The sequence below is a fragment of the Pristis pectinata genome, chromosome 8 (assembly GCF_009764475.1).
Source record: "Pristis pectinata isolate sPriPec2 chromosome 8, sPriPec2.1.pri, whole genome shotgun sequence".
In the NCBI taxonomy this organism is placed as follows: Eukaryota; Metazoa; Chordata; class Chondrichthyes; order Rhinopristiformes; family Pristidae; genus Pristis; species Pristis pectinata.
In genome coordinates, this window is record NC_067412.1 from 93,302,297 (window position 1) to 93,316,019 (window position 13,723).

General features: G+C 45.8%; 1 protein-coding gene across 7 annotated transcripts in view; it reads right to left on the reverse strand.

The window, feature by feature from the left end:
• Window positions 1-13,723, reverse strand: part of radx (RPA1 related single stranded DNA binding protein) — a 77,323-nt gene that overhangs the window by 22,252 nt on the left and 41,348 nt on the right. For 6 of the 7 annotated variants that reach the window (XM_052020811.1, XM_052020808.1, XM_052020810.1 and 3 more), the window contains exons 11-13: window positions 4,118-4,305; window positions 1,162-1,227; window positions 977-1,054 (exon numbers count right to left, since the gene is read on the reverse strand). In XM_052020811.1, the coding sequence (XP_051876771.1) occupies window positions 977-1,054; window positions 1,162-1,227; window positions 4,118-4,305 (332 nt within the window). The remainder of the gene's footprint in view (window positions 1-976; window positions 1,055-1,161; window positions 1,228-4,117; window positions 4,306-13,723) is intronic. The other variant, XM_052020812.1, reaches the window with a different exon arrangement.

The window sequence follows — 13,723 nt, forward strand, 5'->3', positions numbered from 1 at the left end:
CAGATTCTGCTCTAACTCCATCTACAAGTTTGCAGATGATACCACTGTAGTGGGCCGTATTTCAAATAATTGATAAGTCGGGGTACAGGAAGGAGATAGAGAGCTTACTGGGATGATATCATAACAACAACCTTTCCCTCAATGTCAACAAAACAAAAGAGCTGGTCATTGATTTTAGGAAAGGGGGTGGTGTACATGCACCTGTCTACTCCAATGGTGCTGAGGTCAAGAGGGTTGAGAGTTTCAAGTTCCTGGGAGTGAACATCATCAATAGCCTGTCGTGGTCAAATCACGTAGATGCCAAGGCCAAGAAAGCTCACCAGCACCTCTACTTCCTCAGCAGGTTAAAGAAATTCGGTATGTCCCCTTTGACCTCACCAACTTTTATTGATGCACCATAGAAAGCATCCTATCTGGATGCATCACAGCTTGGTACGGCAACTGCTCTGTCCAGGACTGCAAGAAACTGCAGAGAGTTGTGGACACGGCCCAGTGCATCACGGACACCAGCCTCCCCTCTATGAACTCTGTCTTTACCTCTCGGTGCCCTAGTGAAGCAGCCAGCATAATCAAAGACCCCACTCACCTGGGTCATTCTCTCTTCTCTCCTCTCCCATCAGGCAGAAGATACAGGAGCCTGAGGGCATGTACCACCAGGCTCAAGGACAGCTTCTATTCCACTGTTAAATGACTATTGAATGGTTCCCTTGTACTATGAGATGGACTCTGACCTCATGATCTACCTTGTTGTGACCTTGCACCTTATTGCACTGCATTTCCTCTGTAGATGTGACACTTTACTCTGTATTCTGTTATTGTTTTTACCTGTACCACCCCAATGCACTCTGTACTAACTCAATGTAACTGCACTGTGTAATGAATTGATCTGTACGATCGGTATGCAAGACAAGTTTTTCACTGTACCTCGGTGCAAGTGACAATAATAAGCCAATACTAATACCGATTCTGACACTACCTCTTCAGTAACAGGACCTTTGATGTGTTCGCCTGCTTCCTCCTCTTCAGTGCGCCTGGTGAATTCAGCAACTTCTCCCTTGATTCAATGGGCGACAGAGAAGATCTGTGTGAATGGCCCCATCAACAATTAGTTCTGAAGGTGGAGGAAGTCAAGCCGGGTTTGGTAAGGTTGCTACAACATACCTGGTCGGCCTTGGTGCTTGCCCTTTGCTGCTAGTCTTTTGTAAATCCCTCAAAGGATATCTGTGTCTGACAGAACACGGAAGTATTAGCATTCAATCCCACTGTGAGTGCCAGTTTCATTATACTGGTACCGGAAGTAGCTTGTATTAATTATAACTTCTCAGGGTTATAAGTCACACATTTTTCAATAGGCAAATAATTATCAATCACAGTACTCTTAAACTCAGTCTCTATTTGGACTGCCGATTGGGAACCTTCAAGGCTGATATCACAATATAGTTGGAGTTCACAACCTCTGAAGCTGGGAAATCATGGGCTCAAGCCCCACAAGGGGAACTTGGCAGATCCACCCAGTGTAGCTCTGGGGGAGTGCTACACTGTCAGACATTCCATCTTTAGGGTGAGAGTTTACAAGCAGCCCCATCTGCTCCCTTTGATTCATGCATATGATTTCATGACACCACCTCACCTGTCCTGGCTAATGGTTACCCCTCAGTTAACACCATTAAAACTGACTGTGTGATCATTATCACAGAATATTACTGGAAGTAGGTTTGCTGCAATGTTTCCTTCAACAGGTTACGGAGCAGAGCTTCATTGGGTATGAGCTGCTTATACTGTTCTGAGCTTGGTGCTTTATAAATGTAATTCTTTCTTTTCTTTTTCACAGGGGAACAGTGGAGAAGCGAATCGATACAGATGAGAAGGCTCAAATCAGAAACAAGTCCTGAAGAGCTTGTGATAGGTTATATCCAAAAGTCTTGCTTTCTTGCAAATTTGTTGCTTCTTTCACACAGTAGTGTCTTGGAACAGTTTGTTCATGTCCTCATTAAGTGGGCCTGAGCAGTGGGCAAATCCCTTTACACCCAGGGCTTGAGGCAGAGCCTGGCTCTCTGTTTTATCCCCAACTACAAGTCGGCCTTTAAGCAAAGGTCTTAACCAGTGGCCTCACCCTGTCGCATTCCTATAGTTATCAGAGCAAGAAGGCAATAAAGCACTTGGCTGTAATCTGTTGTAATGTAGGAAACCTCGCAGCTAACCTGCCCACAGCCTGCTTCCACCAACAGTCATGGGATAATAATTACTCCACTGACTCCGCTGCCTCGGGAAAGCAGCCAAAGACCCTTTCCACCCTGGACATTCTCCCTTCTCCCCTCTCCCGTTGAGCAGAAGATATAAAAACTTTAGAGCATGTACCATCAGGCTCAAGGACAGCTTCTTTCTTGCTGTTATAAAACTATTGAACAGTTCCCTAGTACGATAAGATGGACTCTTGACCTCACAATTTACCTTGTTATGACCTTGCACCTTATTGTTTACCTGCACTGCACTTTCTCTATAGCTGTGACACTTTACTCTGCATTCTGTTAATATTTTCCCTTGTACTACCTCAATGTACTGTGTAATGAATTGATCTGTACGAACAGTATGCAAGACAAGTTTTTCACTGTACTTTGATACAAGTGACAATAATAAATTCCAATTCTATCCCACTGTTATCAGACTCTTGAACAGAATTCATAAGCTAAAGATGAACCTTTGATCTTCCAATCTACCTCATTGTGGCCCTTGCACTTTATTTGTCCACCTGCTCTGCACTTTCTCTGTAGCTACAACTATATTCTGTTTTCTTTTTACTACCTCAGTGAAACTATGTATGGCATGATCTGCTTGGATGGCACGCAAACAAAGACTTTTCACTGTACCTCAGTACATGTGACATTAAGTCAATACCAATACCAAACTATAGGTTTAATGGTGACAGCTTGGCAAGGAAGGAAGTAAGCAGTGGTCAGGAAAATAGTGGGGAAAGAAATCCTTTTCACTTAGGCTCTTTCACTCTTTCATGCCCAACGGGAGGAGCAGATGGAGCTCCATTTAATGCCTTGCCTGAAGTTCTGTTCTGGTCACCCCATTACAGGAAGGATGTGGAGGCTTTGGAGAGGGTGTAGATGAGGTTTATCAGGATGCTGCCTGGATTGGAGAGGATTACCTATAAGGAGAGGTTGGACAAGCTTAGATTGTTTTCTCTGGAGCGTCGGAGACCTGACGGAAGTTTAGAAAATTATGAGAAGCATAGATAGGGTAGACAGTCAGACTCTTTCTCCCAGGATAAAAATGTTGAATACTAGAGGGCATAGCTTTAAGGTGAGGGGGGGAAAAGTTGAAAGGGGATGGAAAGGGTTAAGTTTTTATTTCACAAAGAGAGTGGTGGGTGCCTGGAATGGGGGAGTGGTGGAAGCAGATGCGATAGTGAAGTTTGAGAGGCATTTAGACAGGCACATGAACATGCAGGGAATGGAGGGATATGGATCATGGGCAGGGGTTAGTTTAATGGTCAGTATAGACATGGTGGGTTGAAGGGCCTGTTCCTGTGCTGTACTGTTCCACGGTCCGTGAAAGGCGGAACCTCTGACAGCTCTACGCTGGGGCTGGGGGAAAATCAGCCACATTTCTCTGGTGGGGATTAAACCCTGTGACCTTGAACCTGCCTTCAAGGTAGGTCAGCTCAAGCCCTCTACTCATACATATTATATATTTATTTATTAGTCACATGTACATCGAAACACACAGTGAAATACATCTTTTTGCACTGAGTGTTCCGAGGGCAGCCCGCAAGTGTCGCCACACTTCTGGTGCCAACATGCAGTATCCTCAAAAAAACAACTCCATCTGGAAAGAGTCCTGGCCATAGAGTCATACAGCATGGAAACAGGCCCTTCGGCCCAACTCGTCCATGCTGGCCAATGTGCCCACCTAAGCTAACCCTTCTGTCTGGCCCATATCCCTCTAAACCTTTCCTATCCATATACCTGTCCAAATGTTAAAATGTTGTCATTTAAATGTTGCCATCTGTTCTTTTTTTTTAATAATTCTTTTTTTCCCAGGTTCCAGAGTGCTTTCAAGACCAACACTTATCACCCATCCCTGACTGCCCTTCACGAACCTGACCCACCTTAATACGTAGTGATTCAGCACTGGTGACCTGTGCCTCTGTTGGTCTTTGGTCGGCACAGTCTGAAGACTCTTTGCCGTCTGTCTCAAACCTTTGTCCGGAAGCTCCCCCACTCGTTCTGGCTCCGATGACAACCGTGAGAAAGGATCGCCTTCCTTCAGCGACAGACCTGCGCTGTCTCGAGTATTCTGTTCAGGGTGGAGGATACATAAAAACAATGGTAGTCAGGGACAGAGAGTCACAGAAACAGGCTATTCAGCCCAACTCATCTATTCTGACCAAGTTGCTTACCTGAGCTAGTCCCATTTGCCCACATTTGGCCTATACCCCTCTAAAGCTTTCCTATCCTGGTACCTGTCCAAATGTATTTTAAATGTTGTAATTATAGATAGATAGATATCTTTATTAGTCACATGTACATCGAAACACACAGTGAAATGCATCTTTTGCGTAGAGTGTTCTGGGGGCAGCCCGCAAGTGTCGCCACGCTTCCGGCGCCAACATAGCATGCCCACAACTTCCTAACCCGTATGTCTTTGGAATGTGGGAGGAATCTGGAGCACCCGGAGGAAACCCACGCAGACATTAACCGCTGCACTACTGTGCCTGCCCTAATTACATACCGCGCCGTAATTGTACCTGCCTCTACCACTTCCTCTGGCAGCTTGCTCCATATATGCACCACCCTCTGTGTGAAAAACATGCCCCTCAAGTCCCCTTTAAATCCTTCCCCACTCACCTTAAACCTGTGCCTTCTAGCTTTGGACCCCCCCTACCCTGGGAAAAGATGATGACCATTCTCCTTACCTATGCTCCTCATGATTATATACACTATAATATCACCCCTCAGTTTCCTACGCTCCAGGGAAAACAGCCCCAGACTATCCTGTCTCTCCTTAAAACTCAAGCCCTCCAGTCCCGGCAACATCTTCATCGGCACGGTAGTGTAGCAGTTAGCATAACGCTTTACAGAGCCAGCGACCCCGGTTCAAATCCAGCCACTGACTGTAAGGAGTTTGTACGTTCTCCCCGTGTCTGTGTGGGTTTCCTCCGGGTGCTCCGGTTTCCTCCCACATTCCAAAGACGTACGGGTTAGGAAGTTGTGGGCACGCTATGTTGGCGCCGGAAGCGTGGCAACGCTTGTGGGCTGCCCCCAGAACACTCTACATAAAAGATGCATTTCACTGTGTTTCGATGTACATGTGACTGACAAAGATACCTTAAAGCTTTTCTGCGCCCTCTCCAGCTTAATGACGTCCTTTCTACAGCTCGGTGACAAGAACTGTACACAGTATTTCAAGTGTGGTCTCAGCAACGTCTTGTACAGCTGTAACATGATGTTCCAAATCTTGTACTCAATGAAGACACAAGACACTGCAGATGCTGGAAGGTGGAGCAACAAGCAATCTGCTGGGAGAACTCAGCGGGTCGAGCAGCATCTGTGGGGGGGGAATGTCGACAATTCCTTTTGTCCCACAGATTCTGCTCGACCCGCTGAGTTCTCCTGCATGAAAAGCACCATGATGCTGGAGGAACTCAGTTTTCATGTAGATTCCAGCATCTGCAGCCCTTTTTTTGTCAAGTTCTTCCTGCAGACCGTTTGTTACTCTTGTACTCAATGCCCTGATTGAAGAAGGCAAGCATGCCAAACACTTTCTTCACCACCCTCTCTTCCTGTGTCGTCACCTTCTGGGTAGTAGGGAGGGCTGTCTCTAACTCAAGAGAATAAACAGAAGATAAAACAAAACAACCACTCCGGCCTTTTAATCTTTGGTCTTACTCACTATATTTGCATTGGCACATCAAGCCCAGTCTTCAAGATAACACTGGTTCATCATTAAACAGGCCTGGATTAGTCTCGACTACGAACTGCCAACTCCTCTGAGCCAACATCAAGCGATTTCATGGCTAAGAGAGGCTCTTCGATTTGCACTTCTCTTCCTCACCCCAAAGGAACAAGTCAACATACAGTCAAAGCTTCTTCACGTCAAAAACATTAATTTACTTATTAAATGGCCAGTGTGCACTAATGGTTCAGTTTTGTATTTTCAGAAGATAGTTCAAGAGGTTGTAAATTAGATTATTGGCAGCTGAAGATAGCAACCCTAACGAACAATGTTTATTATTGACAACGAAACCATTTACAGAAATAAAAATAGAAAATGCTGAAAATCCTCAGCAGATCAGGCAGCATCTGTGGAGAGAGAAAGATAATTAACGTTTCAGATTGATGACCCTTCATCAGAACTGGAAACAAGATGACAAGCAAGCTTTAAGTTGCAAAGAAGGGGGGGTGAAGGAAACAAAGGGGAATGTTTGTGGTAAGGTGGGGACCGATATAGTCCAAGTGACACAATACTACTGACGTCCTCCAAGAGAAGCTCAATAACCCTCGACGATCCTTCTGGAAGACAGCAAATAAAGAGAGAGAAGCGAGGGCAGTGGAGAGAAGAAAAAATGATGGAACTGGAACCCGATGAGCTCAATGCTTTTTGTGCACGCTTAGAAAGGGAGAATAACACAACACCTGCGTGAACCCCCACAGTATCTGGTGACCCTGTGATCTCTGTCTCGGAGGCCGTTGTCAAATCATTCCTTCAAGAGGGTGAACCCTCGCAAGGTGTCAGGCCCTGGTGGTGTACCTGGCAGGGTACTGAAAATCTGTCTCGACCAACTGGCTGGAGTGTTTGAGGACATCTTCAACCTCTCACTGCTGCAGTCGGAGGTTCCCACCTGCTTCAAAACGGCAGCAATCATACTGGTGCTCAAGAAGAGCAGGGTGAGCTATCTCAATGACTATCGCCCAGTAGCACTCACATCTACTGTGATGAAGTGCTTTGAGAGGTTAGTCATGGCTAGAGTTAACTCCTGCCTGAGCAAGGACCCAGACCTGCTGCAGTTTGCCTACCACCACAACAGGTCTACAGCAGATGCAATCTCACTGGCTCTCCACTCGGCTTTGGAGCACCTAAACAGCAAAACACATGTCAGACTGCTGTTTATCGATTACAGCTCAGCATTTAACGGCATCATCCCCTCGGTACTAATCAACAAGCATCAAAACCTGGGCCTCTGTCCCTCCCTCTGCAACTGGATCCTCAGCTTCCTTATCGGGAGACCACAGTCAGTGCAGATCAGCAGTAACATCTCCTCCCTGCTGACAATCAACTCAGGCTCACCTCAAGGATGCGTGCTTAGCCCACTGCTCTATGCCCTCTGCACTCATGACTGTGCGGTTAGGCACAGCTCAAACACCATCTATAAATACACCGTTGCCACTGCTGTCATTGGCAGAATCTCAGATGGCGATGAGGAGGTGTACAGGAGTGACATGGATCGGCTGGTTGAGTGGTGTCACAACAACAGCTGCGCACTCAACATCAGCAAGACCAAAGAATTGATTGTGGATTTCAGGAAGGGAAGGTTGGGAGAACACACACCGGTCCTCATTGAGGGTTCAGCAGTGGAAGGGGTGAGCAGCTTCAAGTTCCTGGGTGTCAACATCTCAGAGGATCTATCCTGGGCCCAACACATTGATGCAATCATGAAGAAGGGATGCCAGCGGCTCTACTTCATTAGGAGTTTGAGGAGATTTGGTATGTCGCCAAAAACTCTTGCAAATTTCTATAGATGTATGGTGGAGAGCATTCTGACTGGTTGCATCACCACCTGGTATGGAGGCTCCAATGTACAGGATTGAAAGAGGCTGCAGAGGGTTGTAGACTCAGCCAGCTCCATCATGGGCACAACATCGAAGACATCTTCAAGAGGTGGTGCCTCAACAAAGTGGCATCCATCATTAAAGATCCTCACCATCCGGGATATTCCCTCTTCTCATTACTACCATCAGGGAGGAGGTGGAGGAGCCCGAAGACCCACACTCAACATTTCAGGAACAGTTTCTTCCCCTCTGCCATCAGTTTTCTGAACAGTCCATGAACCCATGAACACGACCTCGTTATTCCTCTTTTGCACAATTTTATTTATTTTTTGGTAACTTAATGTTTATGTCTTGCACTGTACTGCTGCCACAAAACAACAAATTTTAGATATTTATTTTTTGTCACACGTACATCAAAGAACACAGTGAAATGCGTCTTTTTGTGTTACTGAGAGTGTTCTGGGGGCAGCCCGCAAGTGTTGCCACTCTTCCGGCGCCGACATAGCATTCCCAAAGCTCCTAACCCGTACATTTTTGGAATGTGGGAGGAAACCGGAGCACCCAGAGAAAACCCACGCAGACACCAGGAGAACGTACAAACTTCTTACAGACAGCGGCGGAATTGAACCTGGGTCGCTGGCGGTGTAATTGCGTTAAGCCAGCCGCTACACTACCGTGCCTGCCACAACATATGTCAGTGATAATAAACCTGATTCTGATTCTGAACTGTGAGATGCTTGAAATCTGAAATAAATGAGAGTACTGGAAATAGTCAGCAGATCAGGTAGCATCTATGGAGAGAGAAACAAAACTGAATTAATGTTACAGGTTGATGACCTTAAATCAGACCTGGCTAGTTCTGACACAAACAGGAAAGGCTGGTTATCTGAAATATTGAGTCCCGAGGGCTGATGTGTATCTAAATGGATGATAAGGTGCTGTTCCTCCATCTGACGTTGGAACACTGCAGGAGGGCAAAGTCTGAGAGGTCAGAGTGGGGTGGGATGGAGAATTAGCGACAGGCAACAGGAAGTTCAGGGTCACTTTTGCAGAGGGAATGCAGATGATTTGAAAAGTGGTCACCGAATCTGTGTGGAGGAGACAACATCGTGAGCATGGAATGCAGTATACCAGGCTGGCAGAAGTTCAAGTGAATCACTGCTTCATGCACTTGGGTCCCTGGATGATGGGAAGGGAAGAGGCAAAAGGGAAGTTGTTTCGTCTCCTCGAATTGCTTGGGAAAGTGCAGTGAGGAGGGAAGTAGTTGGTGGAGGTGGAAGGGAAAACCAGGGAGTTGTGGAGGAGATGGCCCCATTTTCAGCATTGCTGATAAAACTGCAGCAGGTCACCACACCTAAATGTAATACATGTAATGCAGAGAAAAATCTACTCCATTCTACTTCACTGCCCACTAACATTGCTTCAAAGAGGAACATACATTTGCGACTGTGCGTATTAATTTTATTTGAAATTTGACCTGTAACCTGACCAAGGCAATTAAAATGGAAGCCTGGGCTCGATTTCCTGATTGCACCCAAGAGGAACTTTGAGTTTACACCATCTTCCAATTCAGAAGGAAACAGATTAGAAAAAACAGGAGCTAATTCATGAAAGGCAGCTTCTTGTTTACAATGTACTGGCTCACATTCTAGAGGTCGGTGGCGAGGGACTGCAGTTCACCACTGACCTTGAATAGTCAATGGAGTTACATAGAATATAGAACATAGTTCAGCACAGAACAGGCCCTTCGGCCCACAATGTTGTGCCGACATAGCTATTCCCTCCTACCTATAGAATCCCCAGATCCCTCTATTTCCCTCTTATTCATGTGCCTATCCAAGCCCCTCTTAAAAGCCCCCAATGAATTTGCCTCCACCACCCTATCAGGCAACGCATTCTAGGCATCCACCACTCTCTGAGTAAAAAAAAAGTACCCCTCACATCTGTTCTGAACCTACCACCTCTCACCTTAAATGCATGCCCTCTGGTATTGGAATTCTAAGGGAAATTCCGATTGGAGTTCTAAGGGAACTTCTCTAAATGGTAAGCATCCTCCTTTCCAAAGTCAGTTTGAATCTTCCACCTTCAGCTCTGCTTCATGTAGGCAGAAGGATCAGACTGAGGAAATCTCAGTGACAGAAGAGTAGAGGTAAGACACAGAAAACCTAAACCCCATTTGAAAAATTGCACAGAAACCTAAATAAAAATTGCAACCAAGGGAGAAATTTGAATAACAGATACTGATAGTTTTTTTAAAAAATCTGCAACATTTAAATTTTCTTCTGAGACTTCAACTTTAGAAAAAATCTTTTCAAGGTCCAGAGAAGTTGTTCAGCAGTAATTACTCCATTAAAATGTCACTGTATTTTTTTGGTCTTCACAATGACTTCTGTGAAATCAATGGTTTCTACAGGATTTTGTCAGCAAAGACCACAACAGCAAGCATGGCGGAGGAGTGGAATATCATTGACACAGGTCCAAAAGTTACTCAGTAACACAGGTCAGCACCGAAGGCCTCAGTGACACTCCCGATAAAAGCTTCGGAACCAAATGTACAGTGACATGTTCGGTGGCGCCCTGTAGTATCAAGGTCCACTACTGAGGGGACAGCTGCTAAATTTTGCCATTTTGAACTGTGCCCCAGGAAATCCCATTTCCTCCTCCCTTGGGACTCTTGTTACACTGTACCTTGGAACATAGAACATTACAGCACAGTACAGGCCCTTCAGCCCACAATGTTGTGCCGACATTTTATCCTGCTCCAATATCTATCTAACCCTTCCCTCCCACATAGCCCTCCATTTCTCTATCATTCATGTGGCTATCTAAGAGTCTCTTAAATGTCCCTGATGTATCTGCCCCCACAACCTCTGCCAGCAGTGCGTTCCACGCACCCACCACTCTCTGTGTAAAAAAAACTTACCCCTGACATCCCCTTTATACCTTCCTCCAATCACCTTAGAATTATGTCCCCTCGTGTTAGCCATTGTCGCCCTGGGAAAAAATCTCTCACTGTCCACTCGACCTATGCCTCTTGTCATCTTGTGCACTGCTATCAAGTCACCTCTCATCCTCCTTCTCTCCAAAGAGAAAAGCCCTAGTTCAATCAACCTATCCTCATAAGACATGCTCTCCAATCCAGGCAACATCCTGGTGAATCTCCTCTGCACCCTCTCTGTGTTAAGACCCTGCACCTTATTGTCTGCCTGCATGGCACTTTCTCTGTAACTGTTAACGTTATTCTGCATTCTCTTATTGCTTTTCCCTTATTTTTTGCAATAGAGAACATAGAACACCACAGCACAGTACAGGCTCTTTGGTCCACAACATTGTGCCGACATTTTATCCTGCTCTAAGATCTATCTAACCCTTCCCTCCCACATAGCCCCCTATTTTTCTATCATTCATGTGTCTATCTAAGAGTCTCTTAAATGTCCCTAATGTATCTGCCCCCACAACCTCTGCCGGCACTGCGTTCCACGCACCCACCACTCTCTGTGTAAAAAACATACCTCGGACATCCCCCTTATATCTTCCACACAGAAGTCTCACTTGAGCAGCTGCGAATCGCTTCTCAGAGAGCTGGGTGACACGATGGGAACAAATAATAGGAAACTGAGGAACACAATCTAATTCTCTTCAAGGGATTTAAAAGCCCCAGAGTAAGTTGTATGCTCACTTCCAATTCCTTTGTTAGCTCCAGCAAAATAGAACAGTAGCTGCAAATAATCCTCGGGGGTGGGGGAGGGTGGAGTTTGATCGAGGAGCTAACTGCCTAACAATGTGCAGCTGATTCCTGGCATCTGATGGGGTGGAATTTCAAGATTACTGTTTATGAGAAACTAATGTTCTGAACCTGCACTATATGATTCCATCATTTTATTGTTTACTTTATCACAATGATGCAGTAACAAGAGTTTGGAAAGTTGGTGTTAATACGATAAAGGGATTAATGATTATCCAACCATATGCCATGCAAGTGCATAGATTCACGAGTGAGGATGCCTCTTAATTTCCCTTCATCGGGTAATCACGCTATAGAAATCAACGTATTATAAGTATCTATTGCCCAATACAGAAGTTCAGGCTACCTTATTTTTAGAAAAAAGAAAAATTTTTTTCTTGGTCTGGGCGTTGTTGGCTAGAACAGCATTTGTTACCCATCCCTAATTGTCCTTGAGAAAGTGGTGATGAATCGCCTACTTGAACCACTGCAATGCTCTGGTGCGGGTACCCCACAATGGTTGGGGTGGGGAATTTCGGGATATAGATATCTTTATTAGTCACATGTACATTGAAACACACAGTGAAATGCATCTTTTGCGTAGAGTGTACTGCGGCAGCCAACATAGCATGCCCACAGCGTCCTAACCTGTACGTCTTTAGAATGTGGGAGGAAACCGGAGCACCCAGAGGAAACCCACGCAGACACGGGGAGAACGTACAAACTCCTTGCAGACAATGGCCAGAATTGAACCCGGGTCACTGGCGCTGTAATAGCACTACGCTAACCGCTACACTAAACCCCAGCAATATATTTCCAAGATAGGATGGTGCACGACTTGAAGGGAAACATGGGTGCTGCTGATGTCATGCACCTGAAGCCCTTGCCCTTTTTTAGGTGGTATAGATTGTGGGTTTGAGAGGTGCTGCTGGAGTTACCTAGGCAAGTTAACGGTTGCCCAATTTTTAGATCGTACACATTGCAGACACTGTGAGCCTGTGGTGGAGGGAATGAACGGATGAAGGGATGGGGTGGCAATCAGGTAGTTGCTTTGTCCTTGATGTGTCAAGATTCTAGAGTGTTGCAGCTGCACGAACCTCGGCATGTGAACGGTATTCCACTATGTATTGGTATTGGTTTATTATTGTCACTTGTACCAAGGTACAGTGAAAAACTTGTCTTGCATACCGATCGTACAGGTCAATTCATTACACAGTGCAGTTACATTGAGTTAGTACACAGTGCATTGAGGTAGTATAGGTAAAAACAATAACAGTACAGAGTGTTACAGCTGCAGAGAAGTGCAATGCAGGTAGGCAATAAGGTGCAAGGTCACAACAAGGTAGATTGAGAGGTCGGAGTCCATCTCATCGTATAAGGGAACCGTTCAATAGTCTTATCACAGTGGGGTAGAAGCTGTCCTTGAGCCTGGTGGTACGTGCCCTCAGGCTCCTGTATCTTCTACCTGATGGAAGAGGAGAGAAGAGAGAATGACCTGTGTGGGTGGGGTCTTTGATTATGCTGGCTGCTTCACCAAGACAGTGAGAGGTAAAGACAGAATCCAAGGAGGGGAGGCTGGTTTGTCTTGTAGGTGGTGAAAAGACCTTAGGGTGCCAGCAGGTGAATCACTCAGCACGGGATATACAGCCTCTGACCTGCTCTTGCAGCCACAGTGTTAATGGGACTGGTCCAGTTGAGTTTCTGGTCAACAGTGGTCCCCAGTCCTTGGTAATGCCATTGTTCAGTTCCTTGTTTCAAGGACCAAGGTTTGATGAGGACTGAGCTGAGTGGTCTGAGAGAAACCATACTGGATATCAGTGAGCAAGTTATTGGTGAGGAAATCCCACCTGACAGCTCCTGGTGACACATTCCATAACTTCATTGGTGTTCAAGAATAGACTAAGGAAATTTCGCATGTCCCTGTCAACCTTCACTAATTTTTATGGATGTACCATAGCAAGCATCCTATCTGGATGCATCACGGTTTGGTATAGCAACTGCTCTGCCTGTGACCGCAAGAAACTGCAGAGAGTTGTGGACAGAGCTCAGCACATCATGAAACCAGCCTCCCCTCCATGGACTCTGTCTCCACTTCTCACTACCTTGGTAAAGCAGCCAACATAATCAAAGATCCCACCCAACCCGAACATCCTCTCTTCTCTCCCCTCCCATCGGGCAGAAGATACAGAAGCCTGAAAGCACGTAGCACCAGGCTCAAGGA